Below are 16,855 nucleotides of genomic sequence, written 5' to 3'. Positions count from 1 at the left end.
ACGTGAGTATATGTTAATAAAGACCTGAAGACTGAAGAACATGGTGAGTGCCGACTGCATTTTTCTACGTCTTTGAAGTAGGATTTATCCCAGTGCTGTCAAAGACAACCCACTGCTGCAGGTCACTGAAGCAGAGAGTTGAGGTGAATTGGTGCACTGAACCTGCAGATACTGCTATATCATGGTGACGGAAGAAAGTTCCGCAAGCGGCCCCCGTTCTCAAATATCCCTTTAGCACACGGTCCCCAGATAGGGGGCGTATCAGAAAAATGGCGCATGTACCTGAAGATATTCTTATCACGAGTCAATGCCCAAGGCGCCAGAAGTAAGCTGCCAAATTGGACCCAGGTCTCAAAAATCCATTTAATATATGGTCCCCAGGTAGGGGGCATATCAGAAATGGGCAAATCAGAAATTAAACTGATAAGAACAGATACAACACTTAACTGTAAAAAAAAAAGAAGAAGGAGAAGCGATAGGAATGCTCTCAAGGCCTGGAAGAGCATACTAGGTAGCAGGGGATCTGAGGGAAATACTACAGACTACTAAATTGACACAAGCCTGATAAATAGCCAAAGAAAAACTATGCAGCTGCAATAACCACTTTTGGCCACTAGAGGGGGGGGGGGGGCTAACACAGGAGAGAGAACAGTGCTGAACAATTAGCCATTCAGCCACTGGTGGGTGCTGAGCGCCCATGAGACGATTTTTTTTTTAAACAGAAAAGAAGCGGCGCCGCCCGATAAGCGCGGGAGAAAAGTGCACCCTGTCCGCGTCCTCCCCCGCACCCACCAAGGAAGAAGGGGTATGTGTTAACCCCTGGCACGCCTGTCCGAGAGAAAGACAGTAAGGCGACGCCGTAAACGCTGAGGGCGCATAGTAAAAGCCCAGTGGCTGCAACATGGGGAAAAAACAGGGGGCCGGTCGGGACCATGCAGGCGGCTAAAAATGAAAGTAAAACTGCCGCCTGAAGATTCCCCCGCTGCCAGTTGGTTTAGCTGAGGCAAGGCGGGAGCAGAAGTGCACGGAGCCTCTCGTGGGCAGGTTCCACAGGAAAAGGTGCCGGACTGTATACAATGGAGGAAAAAAATTCCAGTAAGGGGATCCCCAGAGGGGGCTCAACCCTCGAATAGGGAGACCCTTGGGAGATAGAGGAAGGGGGGGGGGGGAGGAATGTACATACTCACCCAGACTCCATCTACTCATACTCACCCAGGGCGGCTTCAGATAGCTTATGACCACACTGCATCGCACCAAGCTGCCATAGCGAGGAACCCAGGGTACTCCGCCAGGCTCTGGCCTTGGAGATAAGGGGTTAACGGCCCATACTCTATGCACCGTGCCCCTTTGTCGCATGTGGGAGATCAGGCAGCGCCATGCTTCTGTTGCCCAACTAGAACAAACAACAAAGGAAAGAGATCCTAACTAGACATATTGAACTAGAAAATAATAATAGAAAATACCAGGTCTGGAGAGAACTCTCTATCTGCCTCCTACTGACACTAAGCTAAAACTGATTAGCTCTGTGCTTGTGGGCGGGCATATCCTGCTGGGAGGAGCAGACTTATTTGCAGCAGCATAATACCCATGGTCTCCTGTGTCCCCCAATGAAGCGACTGAGAAAACTATACACACCATAAATGCACATAATAATGACGTACGCACAGATATTTCAAGGTAAGGTTCCGCCACTATTTACCAATACATATACATGAATTTCAATTTATATTTGGAACATTATTTTTTTTTAACTAAGGAGCCAAAAGGTGCCCAGCTGTTTCCTATAAGTCAGAAGTCCTGCATTATATATTGAAAACTATGGTATTAAGGCTGAATATGACAACTAGAAGACCTGCTCCACTTTTCCTATATGTGATGGAAAAAGTGGGTGTGCTTCAGTTATGCTGAGGTCAGGCCTTGTTTTTAAAGGAGAACTTTGGCAAAAACAGGATAGGGGATAAGTAGCTGATTTGGGGGGGGGGGGGGTTGTCTGACCGCTGGAACCCCTGTGATCTCCGGGATGAGACTAAGCCATCAGTAAGGAGACGCACGTGCTCCATTCATTTCTACGGTAGACGACACGTGCTCGTCCCAGAGTTACCGGGGGGGGCATACTGTGGGGGGCAGGGGGTTTGTTGACCAGCGGCAGACCACCCCGTTCCGATCAGCTACATATAGGGGATAGGTTAAGTAAAAGCAAAATGTCCAGCGCGAATATGAAGGAACTGGATGTTTATTCCAATAGCCAAAAAGACAAGGAGAACATGACAAGGTGACGCGTTTCGGTCCTAAGACTGGACCTTAGTCATACATGTATGACTAAGGTCCAGTCTTAGGACCGAAACGCGTCACCTTGTCATGTTCTCCTTGTCTTTTTGGCTATTGGAATAAACATCCAGTTCCTTCATATTCGCGCTGGACATTTTGCTTTTACTTGTCAGTTCCAGTCGGTGTTGCCCACGCCGGTCCTGGCGCGACGGGCTGAGGGAGTGAGCTGGACTATACACTTCTTTGTCTGCAGGGGATAGGTTAACTTTTGCTGGAGTTCTCCTTTAAAGGGGTATTCCAGGGGCTGTAAAGTTAGTGTCGTTCATAATATAGTGTCTGTACTTGTGTGTGATGGTTTTCTCACAATTCTTCTGTGATTTTCACCCCATTATTTATTTTTACCAGCATACAAAATGACTGTTGTCTCGGATTTTTCCCAGCCTGCAATGCAGCAGAGACCTGACTCACTAGTCAGCTGATAACAGGGAGCCTGTCTGCTTCAATGGGTGGAGGGATCGCTTGGTGGGAGAGAGATCAATCTGCAACTAATGCAACAGCTGTAGGCACCCTGATTGAAAACCACAGGTCTTTTGTTTCAATGGGTGGGGTGGCTGATGTGTGGGAGGGAGGAAAATGGCATTGTGGGATTTGTAGTAAAAAAAACATCAGTCAAACAGGAAATACAAGTTCACAAAAAGCTAGCCACAGTGTTATGGTAATCTCACAACACAGCCATTTAGCCCCAAGACAAGCGCAGATCCTTCCTAAGCATGTCCATTACTGTCTGCCAGGTACGTACTAAAATCACCTTATGGTGGATAACACCTTTAAGTTTTTTTCAGATTTATCAACATGGCATCTCTCTGCTGGCAGGCTGCTCGAACTGTTTTATAGGTAAAATTACACAGACCTTTATACTTACTTATCTCCCTTTCCCTCAGGTAAGTGGTTTACAACTGAATACACTTTGGCCGCTGTTATTAAATAGTTTATTCTCAGTGACTGTGACTCCTCCATGATTTTTTCAGCAAAGTAATCTAGAAGGGGAACATGTCGGAAACGGAGGAAAGTCATACTTCTTAGAACCATAGAGATCTGTGAAAAGAATAAGCAAAACAGAGTATGACTTTTCTGTATAACAGCACAGTTCTTAACCTTATTAGATGCAGGCAGGCAGTGGCTGAACACGTATACAACCTGCATATACAGTACATTGGATAAGGACAACAGTGTCAGACAGTTGCTGATGGTGCATTTCCTGGGCATCAAGAGAAGGTTCACTTAAGAGAGGCTTTAACACTTTTAAGACCAGGGGTGTTTTGGGCCTTGATGACCAGAGCACATGGTCACTTGTTTTCTAAAGATGATTTTTTTCTTTTTGTCAATCCCACATTTTTTGTAAGACACACAGGACTCTATCATTTAAAATTGGAGCTGATATTTAGTTTTGTAGGTCTTAATAACATAATAATGGACGGAAGCATTAAATGCTATCCCATATCAGACTATGGTGATTGCGGACATCATTGTTCAAAACATGTTAGCTAGCTGAGATGCATCATGTGAATAGATTTTCAGACTTTCAGTCAACATTTTTAACATGAAGAGAATAACATGTTATTCTTTACTAAACTAGTAGCCCGGAGTGCTGGACCTTCCCCTTGCATTCACACTGATCTCTGTGTTTCAGCTACAGCTAAGTTTTAGCCCCTTGAGCTACAATGACCTGGTCTGAGCTATGAAGGAGGGGAAAAGGTGACAAACATTTCTCTTCTGGAATCTGTTTTAAGGTGGTTTAATTAATCAATTCTAATTACCCTAAAAATGAATCAGCAAAGTCTTATACCGACTAGAATTTCTGTAATAGCTTCTCAGTTAACAATGATTTATGCATAGCGGTCATTTTCTTTGAGAAGACACCATAAAACACCCCTTTATAATGCAATTTTGTCTAGTCTTCTCAAAGGGGTTCTACAGTATGTGTACATTTGTACAACACAAGACATCGCTTTGGCGCATTGAACTTAAGCTTAAATATGTCATTTTGGTTGCAACCTCTGTACATGGAGATTGTTTTGTCCTGTTGCAGGAATGTTTAAGTATGGGTGCAAAAGCAGGGTAGACCAGACTAAAATTGGTGCCCCCTGGGGTAATTATTTTATGTATCTAAAATATATTCTTTGCAACAGAAATGCATTAATACCTGAGAATATGATGTCTACGTAAATTGAATTTATTTATTAGTGCATGTAAACATAGTGGGGTGGGGGCGGAGCTGGGATTTTTTTTCTAATTTTATTAATATCGGTTTATTTTTTACTTTCTGTTTATGTATTAACATTCCCTGCTCTGTGTGCTCTCACTGGATTTTTTTAAAAATTTTTTTAAAGATCCGGTGAAAACTATACGCTCCTCAGCTGCAGGAGTGCTCACAGAGGAAGGGGGCATTGTAAATATATGGCAGCTATGCACACTGGTCCACTGATGTATATATTTACTATGGGGTGTTGGGAAGGGGTTCACTGACCGGACATAAATTAATTTTCAAACTAACAGCAGCAAACAGAATCCTGCAGATAACCACGTAAGCTAGCACTAAACAAAGAACATTTTGTAAAGCAATTGTCTTCAATTAACTAAATGTCGGCAAACAAAATGTTTTGTTTTTTCTAATGTTACTGCCGATCTTCCCTTACCTGCCATACATTCCACATGTAAATGTTGTTCATTATATTATCTCCAATGGCTGACAATAGCTTTTCATTGAAATACAACAGTTTGGAGCAGTAGTCAACCAGGGAGCTGATCCTTTTACAGGAAAGCTCATCTAAGCAATCTAAAAAAAAGGAAAAAGAAAAAAAAAACTCATTAAAGAGAAAAACAGAAAACCTATACTCACAAGTACGTCTATTTGCCCCTTTGCTTTACCTGATATGGTGATGAAGTACTAAGGGACCTGTGGCATCATTATCAACATGGAGCCATGGGAGCTCTCTTTAAAATGTTATTTTCCAGGGCCCCGTTTGCTAGCAATGAGAGTGGTGGCGACTGCCCAGTAGTCTAGGCCCTCATACAGTTACAATCCAAATGAATCAACCCTCACTGGAAATTCACTTTATTTTCAAAGAACTTTATTTTCAAAGAACATTTTGGAGCAAATGAAAGTGAACCTGTCATTAGCAAAAACGACAGGTACACTTTAGGTTAACATAAAGTTGGTCTGGGGAGTAGCTTAGCGCGGCATGTGAGCGGTGGCACGGTCCAGAGCTCCGCTGGGCATCCTGCTTATATCCTGTGCATCTGACTTAAAATATCTCCATATCTGCTACCTAATTCTTCCTGAAGGTGTCCAGAGCATCAAAGAGTCAGGATGGCCGGGCGGAGGTGCAGTACCAGGACACAGTGGGTGCAGGAGGACGAGATGCCGGGGGAGCCAGTGCCATCTTGTGTGGAGGTGGCGGTAGTTGTGGAGCGCCTACAGCGCTTCGCACGAGTTACTGATCAGGCGGAGCGGGCCCCAGAGGATCATTGGAATGAGGAGGAGACTGATGGGGTTGACTTGGCTGGCCGGGGTCTCGATCTCTTCTGCAGATGTGGCCTCCTCTACTGTGCTGAGCAGGACTGAGCGCCATGAAACTGCAGGTAAGTCTGGGGTTAACCCCCTGCATACTGTATCATCCTCTGCCTATACTGGGGACTCCTCTACCACTGCTGCCCTCTTTTCTACAGACCCTGCTGAGCCTCACCCTGATGTCTCATATGCTGGGGCAGTGAAAGCCGTCGCTGCACAAATTCCTAGTACCATTAACCCCTCCTCTGCTGGCGTTTTGCCTGCTACTTTGGGTGCCTCACTGCCTCCAACTGCTACTGCTGAGCCTACCCTGAAGGCTATCTTTTTGTCTGTCTCCAAGAGCAATAATGATGTTAAAATGTAGCTAGAAGGGTTGCGAGAGGATAAGTGCGGTTGAGGAAAGAGTGGGTGATCTGGAGGATCGTGTGATCACTAATTTTACTGCACTAGCCGCTAAATCTGATGTAAAACCACCTGCGACAGAACAAGGTGCGCTTGGTGGGCATCCCTGAAAGGGCCAAGGGTCGTGACCATGGGGAGTACTTTGAGAATTGGCTCCTTAATATGTTTGGAAAAGAGGCTTTGACACCTCTCTTAGCTGTTGAGCGCGCCCATAGGGTGCCGACTCGTCCTCTTTCTCCTGGAGCCCCGCTCCGAGCTGTCCTCATCTGTATTCTGCACTTTAAAGACAGAGATATCATCCTGTCGAAAGCCAGGGACATGGATTCGCTTACTTAGGAACTACCTATATGTATGACACCTCTGTGGCGGCAGCAGGGTACCTGAGGTTCCTGTGTGAACTTTGCATTTAACTGTTGGTCCTGTTATCCTGATTTGGATTACCTGTGCCTTGGCTCATTTTTCAGGCGTTATGACTCAGATTGTGCCCTGTGCTTATGCTATTCTATTATTGCACTTTGTTTTTTCATTTACTGCATATATCCACAGCCATCTGTTTTGTAGGTTTCTATATATGCTGCCAGATGTCCTATATATATTTTGTTCGTATTTGCTCGGACTTGACCACGGCATGTTTGTGAAGGTTTTATCTGTCTACATGTTACCTGCTCACTCTACCTGGGCTGTTTGTTTGCCCCCTGTGTCGCAAGTTGCGACTGTTTGGTTTTTGTTGTCGGTATGGGGTGTGTGTTTTGTGTCCTTCCTTCTGGCCCTTCTGCAGTGCTCAATTTGCTATGTCTTTCTTCCCTCTAGGGGCTACTGTATTTTCCCCTCTATGTTTTCGCTTATGCTTCCCCGTTTTCCTTATGGCTACCGATTTAAATGTAGTGGCGTGGAATGTGAGGGGCCTTAAAGGGGTTATCCAGTAAAAAACTTTTTTTTTTATTTATCAACTGGCTCCAGAAAGTTAAACAGATTTGTAAATGACTTTTATTAAAAAATCTTAATCCTTTTAGTACTTAGCTGCTGAAGTTGAGTTGTTCTTTGCTCTCTGATGACACTTGTCTCGGGAACTATCCAGAGTAGAAGTAAATCCCCATAGCAAACCTCTTCTACTCTGTACAGTTCCCGAGACAAGCAGAGAGGTCAGCAGAGAGCACTGTTTCCAGACAGAAAAGAACAAATCAACTTTGACCCCTATTTATCTGTTGGAAATGGCAGCACAGACACGCCCCCCCGGACCTCCCGTCTACTTTTGTACTTATCTGTAAGGTGTGAACAAAATCTTGGTCTAACCCTTGATTTTTTCTATGTTTTGCTCATTGATTGCCTCACCTTGTTAGTGCCCCTATTTTGTATGTTGCTCACTGTCCGAGTCCCCGTTCTGTGTTGGGGTTCCGTGTGCCCCTTGCTGCTGCCCCCTCTCCCGTACTGTTTGATGTTGTACTTTCTTCTCATATGATGCTTCTGCCTTATATTTGAGTATGTATGTTGACATGCTTTTGCCTTTTGTCTGGGGGATGTTATATTATACAGTACTGCACTTGTACAGAAATGGAGTATTCAGCTCACCAATCCGCCACGTGTGCACAGATGCGTGGGGACTACACGCACAAGACTAATGGAACAAAGAATATCTGGAACTGTTCAGAGCAGCATATGTTTGCTATGGGGATTTTCTCCTACTCTGGACAGTTCCTAAAATGGACAGAGATGTCAGCAGAGAGCACTGTGGTCATGATGTCAGCAGAGAGCTCTGTGTTCCAAAAAGAAAATAATTTCCCCTGTAGTATTCAGCAGCTAATAAGTACCAGGAGGATTAAGATTTTTTTTATAGAAATAATTTACAAATATCTAACTTTCTGGCACCAGTTGATTAAAAAAAAAAAAAAAAGGTTTCCACTGGAGTACCCCTTTAACAGAGAACCTAGATATTAATAGTGCAAAATGATATCTTGTCTTTTGTTCATTCCTGCTGGGAATCTAGTTCCCATCTTGAGTATCCAAAAGACCTCTCGGTCAAGCAATTTTTGTTTATGATCGCCCCCATGTGCAGGCATATTGACTTGCTCAATGCCCTGAATCGAAATGCTGGAAAAACTGCCCTCATGGTAATCAGCACAATGTTTGCTGACCATGGACACATGTTGGGATCCAAAATGTGTCGATGATACTTCAATAAAAAGCAACATTCTTAATCCGAGGCCGTGGTTCTGGATATTCCTTGTTCCCATTATACTGAACTGTATTATTTCTAACTTGATTCTTTTTGTTTAATCTGCTGTGAAGGATGGACACTGGGATGAGGGGGGTGCGGAGAGTTTCTGTGTGGGTGGGATGGGTTTTCTGGGTTTATGTTTTTCTTTGTTTTTGTATGATGTATGTTTTATAAAACGTTTAATAAAACGTTTAAAAAAAAAAAAGTGTATCTAAACTTTAACTAGACAATCTAAAAAAGACGTCATCTATCAAACACCCTGAGCCTGTGATATATCTGGTGCATTTTTAGATTGTCTAGTCAAAGTTTGCATTTTCTAAGGCAGTATTAGTAAATCTGACATACCTTGTTGACTGCAGTAAAAGAAGAGATTTAGCACCTATTCCTTGATATAAGGAAATAAAGAAATAAATCATTCCATCTATGGCAAGCAAAATGGAAAAGCAAATTAGATTGTAATAAACTTACTGATGAGTTTTTGGCTACACAAATCCAGAAGACTCTCAGAATGCAGATTAATTTCAGCAAGAACGGAGAACATATTGTAGCACTGAGATACTGTAAACTTGTCAATCATCTGTAAAGCCTTTTCCTAAAAGAAAGCATGGACATATTGAAACTGGAAAATGGAGGACAGACATTTAAAAATACATCACAAATAAAATGTGACCAAATGCTGTGATCAAAAAGTTATTCATATAAGCATGGGTTTATGCAGGATTGGCTTCTATGAGGGTAGGGATCAATGGAACTTACTATGGTTGGGTAACAGTAACAAGTGGGGTACCAGAAGGGTCAGAACTGGGTCCACTTCTTTTCAATATATTTATTAGATTACAGAGGGATTACAGAGTAGAATTTCTATATTTGCAGATGACACCAAACTGGGTAGGGTGATCACCACAGAGGATGATAATATAATATTGCAGAGGGATCTGGGGAAGCTGGAAGCATGGGCACAGACATGGCAAAAGAAGTTTAATGTGGAGAAATGTAAGGTTTTGCCTCTGTATTTTGCCTCTGTATAAATCATTAGTCAGACCAAACATGGATTATTACATATGATTTTGGACACCTTAAATTGGGTATTGGGGGAGGAAGCATAAGAGACCCAAGAAAAAGTTACCAAGCTTGGGATTATTTAGTTTGTTAAAAAAAAATGGGCGCTCTGATAATGTACAAATGGAAGGACAGTACAGAGATCTTTCTAGTGATCTTTTTATACCCAGGACTCTATCTATGTCTAGAGGAAAGCAGGTAATTAGTGCGGGTGTTGCCAATTCAAATGCAGGTTACCTTTTTCTGATCCAATGCGCTATTCATGAGTTATGCACAATATTTCTCATAGTCATATTCCTCCTTTAGCATGTTGCCAATACATGCTGTCTTCATCACTGCGGGGAAGCAACATTTGCGGTATGGGGCCATATAGGGGATGTGGTGCACCAAGAGGTTCATTTACATATTCAGAGTTTTGTTCAACAAATCGGGAATGGCGCAACAGATCAAAAAACGGTAACGTGTCAACATTTCCCGCACTATTAACCTGTGCAAGCAGATTAGTGCTGTGATGTACCTGACAGTTTCCCTTTAAACAATAGGTCACATTTTGATGACACGTTCCCAACCCAGATTGTTAAGAAAAACTTTTTTACCTCCAATTTCCGTCTAAGGTTTGCTGGTGCAATTCTCATCATGTTCTGAAGTGTGGGGACATCTTTAATGGTGTCACACTTAAGCTCCATTAATAAACTTAAGGGGGAAAAAAAAGATAAACAACCTTATTATATAGTAACACAGCAAGACTTACAGGTGAGACTATCTATAGTGGGAAGAACTGCCCTCTCCTACAATCACCCTTATCATAAAGCAATCTTCACAGTGGCATGTTAAGGTTTTCACCAGGGATTCTGGTCATGGGTTTGGAAAACTACATTAGGTCTGTCCAAAATCAAACTGGACAGCCACGTTTAGAATGGAAAAAAAACAGTCCTGAACTTAATGTGCCTCATTAAGAAGCAGAACTAAGCCACTTGATAGCCGAGTTAGATTTGTTTTCAGGCTGACCTACTTTAGCTTTGCTCAATTCTGGTTTTGGTGTTTCTGACAGCAAAAACAGCACACAATGTGGCACTCTCTCTGTTGTAGCGCTGGGCGATATGGCCTAAAATTAATATCACAGTAATTTTTTTTACTATCACGGTATCACGGTATTACCGACTGCCCCCCGGCCACCCCGCAAGCGGGGTCCCTGTGCCCACTAGCGGTGTCAAATGTGCCCCCCGCGAGCACGATCGCTACCATCACCGCTAGCGGGGTCCCTGTGCCCACTAGCGGTATCAAATGTGCCCCCTGCGAGCGCTACCATCACCGCTAGCTGGGTCCCTGTGCCCACTTGTGGTGTCAAATGTGCCCCCCCGCGAGCGCTACCATCACCGCTAGCGGGGTCCCTGTGTCCACTAGCGGTGTCACAAGAATTCCGAGCGCGGCTCTGTTCCCTGTAAGCTCTTAGAGTACGGGAACAGATTTAAAAGCCTCGCGCGCAGCTAACGTAGTACTGCGCATGCGCAGTACTACGCAAATAGAGTAGGGCTAACGCTAGGCTCCTAGCGCTGTCTACGTTAGCCCTACGCTATTTGCGTAGTGCTGCACCTGCGCAGTACTACATTAGCTGCGCTTGAGGCTTTTAAATCTGTTCCCGTACATTAAGAGCTGACAGGGACGGGGAACAGAGCCGCGCTCGGAATTCTTGTGACACCGCTAGTGGGCACAGAGACCCCGCTAGCGGTGATGGTAGAGCTCGTGGGGGGGGGGGGGGGGCACATTTGACACCGCTAGTGGGCACAGGGGCCCCGCTAGCGGTGGGGATTGATCGTGCTCGCGGGGACACAGTAAATGAATTAGCCGCGCTGGGCTCTACAATTCATCCGAAGGGTGGGGGAGGGGCCCGACCAGTATAGCGGTATGGGCAAAAATCCATACCGTGGGAGAAAAAAAAAAAACGGTATCCAGTTCATACCGGTATACCGCCCAGCACTACTCTGTTGTCCAAAAAAATACTAAAACCCTCATAGTCACCATTAAAAGTCAATAGGGTCCATCAAGGTTGGTTTCAAAATTTAGATTCTGCTTACTTTGTGGAAGCAGAGACACATTTATTAGAAAGTGGCTATCCCCCTGAAGAGACATAGTTTGCCTACAGGATGGCCATTTCTCTGTGATACAGTGGTCCCTCAAGTTACAATATTAATTTGTTCTGGGACGACCATTGTATGTTGAAACCATTGTATGTTGAGACCAGAACTCTATGGAAACCTGGTAATTGGTTCTAAAGCACCAAAATGTCATCCAAAAATAGGAAAATGTGAGAATTAAAGAAAAATAAGTAGATAACTAATATAGATAAAGCAAATCCTTACATATAAAAGTAATAATCACTGTCTATTTCAGTGTTTTCCAAGCAGGGAGCCTTCAGCTGTTGCAAAACTACAACTCCCAGCATGCCCGGACAGCCAAAGGCTGTCCGGGCATGTTGGGAGTTGTAGTTTTGCAACAGCTGGGGGCACCCTGCTTGGGAAACACTGGTCTATGTAGAGGACAGGAGCTTCTAAAAATGTCCTAAAAAAGTAACATGGAGTCTCCCTTACCTGGTGTCCAAAGGAGCAGATAACCCTGGTACAGGTAAAGTGTACAGAACATGTAATTCCTCCCTGTACTGTAGGGGGCGCTACCAGACATCAGTCAGTGCATACGCTTCAGTAATACAGGGGTTTTACCAGCAAATTGCCCATTCTGATTGGTCAGTTCTTTCGGCCATTGACAAGTTTCACAGATCTGGACTGTCGTTGTCCAGATTGTCATTGTATGTTGAGTCTGGTTTCAACTTACAATAGTCCAGAAAAGACCATTGTATGTTGAAATTATTGTATGTTGAGGCCATTGTAAGTTGAGGGATCACTGTATAGGCAAAAACCAGATATGCAGCAGCCTGGTGTCTTCAGTAAAAAAATAACTTTTAACAGCAAATCTTAAAAAAAAAAAAAAACTTACATCCAACACCAGGAAGCCACACAATTGACGCATTTCGGGCTCCTATCTTCAGTCTTGGTCAATGCTGCCTGCCCAGGCCTCTCAGTGCACAAAAGCAGTTATGCTGGAATTAGTGGTAAGCTGTTCAGCTCTTGACTGTGTTTCTATGTAACACGGACTGACTGTTTGAAAGGGGTACGCCAGCCCTAAAACATCTTATCCCCTATGCAAAGGATAGGGGATAAGATGCCTGATCGCGGGGGATAGGGGATAAGATGTCTTTAGGCTGAAGTACCCCTTTAATTAAAGGCAAAATGTAGCTTCCACTTTTATCTGCTGGCAGCGTGTGATAAAGCAGGAGAAGCTGAGTAGATTTATATATAGTTTTATGGGAAAAGTTTCAGGATAACCTGTCCTTAATTCGTGGAAATCTTCCTCATTCTGTGATAAGTAGTCATGTGTATAAGTGTTCATCTAGAGAGCAGTCAGTGAGAAATTATTCTGAAACGGTTTCCACAAAACTATACATACATATTTCTATCTATCTTTTCATGTAACAACAATGAAGAAATGACAATGTAAAGTAGTGAGTGTACAGACTCAAAATACGGTAACTCAACACACAGGCATTAATGTCTAAACTTTGGCAACAAAAGTAAGTACAGCCCTAAGTGGGAATGTTCAAATTGGGCCCAACGTGTCAATGTTGTGTGTGACCACAATTATTTTCCAGCACTGTCTTAAGCCTCTCGGGCACGGAGTTCACAGGTTGCCACTGGAGATCTCTTCAACTTTCTACCTCCATAAGTCTTTTTTTCAGCAAATTATTTGCAAGCTTTCTTGTACTAGTTTAGAAAAGGCTTCCCTTTGGGACAACAGACATGCATATCAATTTGATAGTACTATATTGACAGGATGACCCCCACCACTTTAACATCTGCAGTAATGCTGGCAACACCCATACGTCTGTTTCCTCAAAGACAACCTCTGGCTATGACACTGAACATGTGCACTCAACTTTTTTGATCAACTATGGCAATGCCTGTTCTTAATAGAACCTGTCATGTGAAATTGATATTGCCCACTGTGCTGCAGCTCAGTTTCAGGGTCTTGGAAATCCTTTTATAGCATGAGCTTCCAGTGACCAATATTAGAGAGTATGTGAGAGTGATCACGCCAAACTTAAGACACCTTTTCCCTATTTACCCTGGAGACCTGGTAACACTAACAAGTCACATGACACTAGGGAGAGAAAATAGCTATTCCCCTTAGGTGTGTACTCACTTTTTGATGCCAAGATTTAGGCATTAATGGTGTGTTGAGTTGTTTTGAGGGGACACAACATTAAAGATGGTTATACAAGCTATTCATTGTGACTACATGAAATGATATAATAAAGCATTTACAAAAATGTGGGTTACTGCATATACAAACACACACACACATACATACATATTGCACGATATGGGGAAAATGTGCGATTGCGATTTTGGGCCTAAATATTGCGATTTCGATATGCGATGTGATATAATAAAAAAATTTGTGAACTCCCCCCATTTCATGTCCAATCGCCTCCTTTTCACATCTACCCATTTTATGCCCACCGTCTATTTCACATCTCCCCCCGTCACATTCTCCTCCCCCGTCACATCTCCCCCCGTCACATTCTCCTCCCCCTTCACATTCCCCTCCCTTTGCACATTCTCCTCCCCCTTGTCACATTCCCCCCACCTTGCCACATTTCCCCCCCTTGTCACATCCCCCCCGCCCCCTCCCTTCCTGTCACATTCTTGTTTTCTTGTACTGCAGCAATATATTGGGCTTCCCGGGCGGATTTCAAATCTTCTGCGGGACCCGGGAAACCCAGTGTATTGCTGCAGTACAAGACCTTTCCCCATCAGCCAAACACTGGCTTGACACATGACACCACTGCGGCCAGTGATTGGCTGAAAAGGGAAAGGTCCTACTGCCTGTACTAAGAATAGAGGAAACTCTGGAGCGCACAGAGACGAATCTGCAGGGACCAGGACTAGGTGAGCAGAAGGTTTTTTATTTTTCTCCCTGCGCCCTTAGCTCAGTGTTTTTCTAGCAGGGTGCCTCCAGCTGTTGTGATACTACTACTCCCAGCAAGCCCGGACAGCCTTTGCCGGTCTGGGCATGCTAAGAGTTGTAGTTTTGCAACAACTGGAGGGCCCCTTGTTGGGAAACACTGACTTTTAGTATTTAAATTAGTTTTTACCTGCTCTGGCCGGCCCCCGCCATGGGAGCCAGCCCGAGCAGATAATCGCATGTTTTCCCGGGGGGGCCGTATCAATATATTGCAAAAAGCAAAAATCGTGATTTGATTGCTTTTGCGATATATAGTGCAGCCCTACTCCATAGCAATGTCAACAAAAAAGTGAATTTATTCACCACGTTACCAATAGCAACGTTTCAGCTTAACACTAGAGTCTTTTTCAAGCATAGAGACAATCATCAAGTAGGGGGTTTATATACCCAATCGCAAAATACATCCAATAAAACCAATTAACATCCATAAAGTGCATAATTATTATAAAAATAGTATACAGTGCAGTGTTCAGTGCAAAAAATTGTACAAGTTTAAGAGTAATGACACGTACATACAGTGCAAAATATTTAAAACTAGCCAAATATATAAGAAGGCTTGAAATACAATGCTCTTGCATAATTAAAGGGGTATTCCAGGTAAAACCTTTATATATATCTCAACTGGCTCCGGAAAGTTAAACAGATTTGTAAATTACTTCTATTAAAAAATCTTAATCCTTCCAATAGTTATTAGCTTCTGAAGTTTTCTGTATAACTGCTCAATGATGATGTCACGTCTCGGGAGCTGTGCATGATGGGAGAATATCCCAATAGGAACTGCACAGCTCCCGGGACTTGAGTCATCAGAGAGCAGTTAGACAGAAAACAACTCAACTCCAGAAGCTAATAACTATTGGAAGGATTAATATTTTTTAAAAGAAGTAATTTACAAATCTGTTTAGCTTTCCGGAGCCAGTTGATATATAAAAAAAAGTTTTGGCCTGGAATACCCCTTTAAGTGTATACCATAATTAATATCACCTGTAATATAGCATATTATAACATGTGGCCGCAGGAGATGGCGCCGCCAGCTGTGTCACGTGATCGGAGTGTCTGGTGCAGGCGCACGGCAGGTTATTACAAGCCGGCTGCGCCATGACAGTTACGGAGCTGGGGAGTCTTCTCCTGCGGCCACATGTTGAAATATGCTATATTACAGGTGATATTAATTATGGTTTACACTTAATTATGCAAGAGCATTGTATTTCAAGCCTTCTTTTTATATATTTGGCTAGTTTTAAATATTTTGCACTGTATGTACTTGTCAGTACTCTTAAACTTGTACAATTTTTTGCACTGAACACTGCACTGTATACTATTTTTATAATAATTCTGCACTTTATGGATGCTAATTGGTTTTATTGGATGTATTTTGCGATTGGGTATATAAACCCTGAGGATTGTCACTATATAATATTAACTTGATGATTGTCACTATGCTCTAGGCTCTAGTGTTGAGCTGAAACATTGCTATTGGTAAGATGTGGTGAATAAATGCACTTTTTTGTTGGCATTGCTATGGAGTGCTGCGCCATTACTTGTTGGACTGTCTGAAGTGGTCGTGATCGGACCTTGAGCGTCTGGCACCCACATCTTTTTCTCTTGGGAGTGCTGCAATTACTCTGGTGTGTGTGTGTATATATATATATATATATATATATATATATATATATATATATATATAAATAAATAATATTAGCCCACATACTCCACAGCCACCTCTGTAACCCCTTAACGACCATGGACGTGTATACACATGTGCCTTTAAGCAGGTATGGCGCGGGCTCCCGACGCGATCCACTGATGAGTTAACCGGAGGGCTTACCTCTCCTTCCACAGCGGCTGCTGTGTAGAATGATAAAGCCTGGCAGGACCACGCTTTATCAATCGAGCGCAGAGCACAAAGATCAATGTGGTTCTATGGAATCACATTGATCTGTATGAGGAATCAAATGATTCGTCCTAAAAGTCCCCTAAGGGGACTAAAAGAGTAGGAAAAAAAAAAAAAGTTTAAAAACACACACATTATCCTCTTATTAAAAGTTCAAATCACCCCCCTTTTCCCAGATTCCATATAAAAAATACATAAACATAATAAAAATAAACATGTGGTATCTCCGCATGCGGAAATGTCCAAACTATAAAAATATAAGGTTAATGAAACCGACAACTGACACAGTCAATGGCATACAAGTAAAAAATTGCTTATTTTTGGTCACTTTGTATACCCTAAAACAAAAATGGTCCCATCAAAACAAAAA

The 16,855-nt window shown here is 43.0% G+C and overlaps 2 protein-coding genes and 1 pseudogene across 5 annotated transcripts in view; 1 reads left to right on the top strand and 2 right to left on the bottom strand.

Annotated features, from left to right (window-relative positions):
- The window catches only part of FASTKD2 (FAST kinase domains 2), a 45,810-nt gene that overhangs the window by 12,722 nt on the left and 16,233 nt on the right, over positions 1–16,855 (bottom strand). For all 4 annotated transcript variants that reach the window (XM_056533619.1, XM_056533620.1, XM_056533622.1 and 1 more), the window contains exons 4-7: positions 10,112–10,208; positions 8,925–9,048; positions 4,965–5,104; positions 3,191–3,363 (exon numbers count right to left, since the gene is read on the bottom strand). In XM_056533619.1, the coding sequence (XP_056389594.1) occupies positions 3,191–3,363; positions 4,965–5,104; positions 8,925–9,048; positions 10,112–10,208 (534 nt within the window). The remainder of the gene's footprint in view (positions 1–3,190; positions 3,364–4,964; positions 5,105–8,924; positions 9,049–10,111; positions 10,209–16,855) is intronic.
- On the bottom strand, positions 268–470 carry LOC130289976 (U2 spliceosomal RNA; annotated as a pseudogene).
- The window catches only part of MDH1B (malate dehydrogenase 1B), a 59,326-nt gene continuing 58,147 nt past the window's right edge, over positions 15,677–16,855 (top strand). Inside the window, exon 1 of the mRNA XM_056533623.1 lies at positions 15,677–15,753. Coding sequence (XP_056389598.1) covers positions 15,690–15,753 — 64 coding nt within the window. The 5' untranslated portion in view covers positions 15,677–15,689. The remainder of the gene's footprint in view (positions 15,754–16,855) is intronic.

Source organism: Hyla sarda, chromosome 8 (genome assembly GCF_029499605.1).
Source record: "Hyla sarda isolate aHylSar1 chromosome 8, aHylSar1.hap1, whole genome shotgun sequence".
Classification (NCBI taxonomy): domain Eukaryota; kingdom Metazoa; phylum Chordata; class Amphibia; order Anura; family Hylidae; genus Hyla; species Hyla sarda.
This window is presented reverse-complemented; position numbering and strand designations above follow the sequence as displayed.